This window comes from Anarrhichthys ocellatus, unplaced genomic scaffold, assembly GCF_004355925.1.
Source record: "Anarrhichthys ocellatus isolate YVR2014 unplaced genomic scaffold, GSC_Weel_1.0 scaffold24, whole genome shotgun sequence".
In the NCBI taxonomy this organism is placed as follows: domain Eukaryota; kingdom Metazoa; phylum Chordata; class Actinopteri; order Perciformes; family Anarhichadidae; genus Anarrhichthys; species Anarrhichthys ocellatus.
The window spans coordinates 11,627,610-11,630,241 of record NW_022280054.1 but is presented as its reverse complement, the minus strand read 5'-3'; the positions used below and the strand labels follow the sequence as shown (position 1 = coordinate 11,630,241).

Below are 2,632 nucleotides of genomic sequence, written 5' to 3'. Positions count from 1 at the left end.
AGCTTGTGGTGGCTAATGTTAGCAAACTTTGGGAAACTACTGCTGCATAACAGGCATTACTACATGTTACAGTGCTGCAAGCTAAATGCTAAACATTAGCATTTAGCACCCCATAATCAGTCAGTGAACATGTCTCCTCTCTTCCTGCAGTGTTCTAAAGAAGATATAGCGGACAAGCTTGGAAAGAAGATCTCAGAGACCAGAGCGATTCACATCGCCAACCCCAAGACAGCCGAGTTCCAGGTAAAGATGAATATAAATAAAACTACAACGCTTTAATGTGTTAGATGTAGAGCAGTGCTGTTACCTCAGCAGCATTGTTTTGAACCAGGAGCAAAATGGAATCATTTATAGATATGAGAGTCATCTTTAAGCCTAAAAGGAAAGTGAACTTGACAATGAAAATGTAATTTTCTACCTCATCCACAATTTTGTTTAAAAAATAAATGCGTCTGAATTTGTCTTGAGAAAACATGATGATCTAAAGTCCTGTGCCGTCGCCTTTGACTCTAACAATGTGGTGGTGCAGAAGACTGTGCAACAGTTTCACTTTGTTTATTTAATGTTCATATTCACAAGTGGTTTTATATATTTGTGCTTGATGAACACTCAAGTTAAATTATGTGCCAACTGACAAATCATGCTGCTAATGTCAAGCAACATCATTTTCAGGTTGCAAACTTTCTTTTCTTCAAACATATTTGAAAACACCTGAGAATGTACACATTGGACCAAGAAAGTTCTACCTCTGTTACTGAGGTTAGTTTGTATGAAAACGTAATTAAAAATGATGAAAAGCACTCATTTAAAAAGAGACAATCATGCAGGAATGGTCAGTGTCACTCTTGTTAGTTGTGTTATTTCTCCAGAAGAGGGAGCTCTTTCCTCTCTGAAATATTGATGGTACAGTATTCAGCGTCACCACTGTTCTTCACCACCAGGTGGCGCGCACCACCCTGCTGCCAGGCCTGCTGAAGACCATCGCTGCCAACAGGAAGATGCCTCTTCCCCTCAAACTGTTCGAGATATCTGACGTGGTGCTGAAGGACGACACCAAAGGTGGGCGTCTGCATTTGTGAAGAGACGGAGGGGAAAATCGTTTGGGCTCGTCTTACACATTGTACCGAACACACACTGTACTGAACACACACTGTACTGAACACACACTGTACTGATCACACACTACTGAACACACACTGTACTGAACACACACTACTGAACACACACTGTACTGAACACACACTGTACTGATCACACACTACTGAACACACACTACCGATCACGCGCCGTACCGAACACACACGTGAGATGTCTAATTATAATACATTTTAGTTTAAGAGCTTATCATAGACACCCGATCGTTTCGATAAATATATGAAAATGAACACAAAAAGCATCTTTTTCATATATCAGATGGGGATTGACACTCACTGGCAGATATATTTAAACACAAACCCAGCACTGACTTGATTTACTAGTACGTTATTGGCATAGCTCTGTTCTTTATGTCCCTAACTCTCCCTTCTCCTCGTCCCACCGTCCAGATGTCGGGGCGAGGAACAGCCGGCGTTTCTGTGCCGTTTACTACAACAAGAGCCCGGGCTTCGAGGTGATCCACGGCCTGCTGGACCGGACCATGCAGCTGCTGGATGTGAAGTCGGCCCGTGGGGACGGATACCACATCCAGGCTGCGGACGGTAAGAAGCCTGGAGAGGGACCCACCAATCAGAACCACAGGAATGTAATTCAGAGCTATCGCGTTGGCTGTAAATATCTTGAGCCTGGATTATATCCCCCTGATTTCAACCCCCCATCATGTAGAACACGGTTATTTACTCGCCGTGCTGGTGAAGGAATGAATCTGGGTCACGTGAGCTTCTGTGTAAATCCAGTGCATGACGAGCAGTTTTCTATGGCAGTTACAGATGTCACGATGTACAATGTTGATACCACGATTATTATCAGAGGAAATGTCACGTTTTATTTTTACAATTATTAATCAGAATATTTACGATATAGCTAATAACTATTTCCTTCTACTTTGTTTAAGTCATCTATAGCGGTTATTTGCATAAAAACACCACACTTTTCAAACGACTAGGAAATAAAATATGGTATAAATTTCACTAATTGGCCACTTAAAATCATACTGTGAGTGTGATTGTAGATTATAAATCTATAAAAATGATACTTCACACTGCAAAGCTCTCGGCTCATAAAGCCTCCACGTTCTGCTGCTTCTGGAAGGAACTTTCACAACATACTTTATGACGAAATGTTGTAGAAAGTACTAAATGATAAAATGGAACTAGTCACCAGATCTAGTTTTGTAGATCTCTCTCTCTCTCTCTCCACCCCACCCCCCTCTCTCTCTCCACCCCCCTCTCTCTCTCCACCCCTCTCTCTCTCCATCCCACCTCTCGCTCTCGCTCTCTCCATCCCACCTCTCGCTCTCGCTCTCTCCATCCCACCTCTCGCTCTCTCCATCCTATCTACCTCTCGCTCTCGCTCTCTCCATCCTATCTACCTCTCGCTCCATCCTATCTACCTCTCGCTCCATCCTATCTACCTCTCGCTCGCTCCATCCTATCTACCTCTCGCTCTCTCCATCCTATCTACCTCTCGCTCTCTC

The 2,632-nt window shown here is 43.3% G+C and overlaps 1 protein-coding gene across 2 annotated transcripts in view; it reads left to right on the top strand.

Annotated features, from left to right (window-relative positions):
* farsb (phenylalanyl-tRNA synthetase subunit beta) overlaps positions 1-2,632 on the top strand; it is a 12,220-nt gene that overhangs the window by 5,473 nt on the left and 4,115 nt on the right. The window contains exons 13-15 of one of the 2 annotated variants that reach the window (XM_031860707.1): positions 107-243; positions 942-1,059; positions 1,545-1,697. In XM_031860707.1, coding sequence (XP_031716567.1) covers positions 107-243; positions 942-1,059; positions 1,545-1,697 — 408 coding nt within the window. The remainder of the gene's footprint in view (positions 1-106; positions 244-941; positions 1,060-1,544; positions 1,698-2,632) is intronic. The other variant, XM_031860708.1, reaches the window with a different exon arrangement.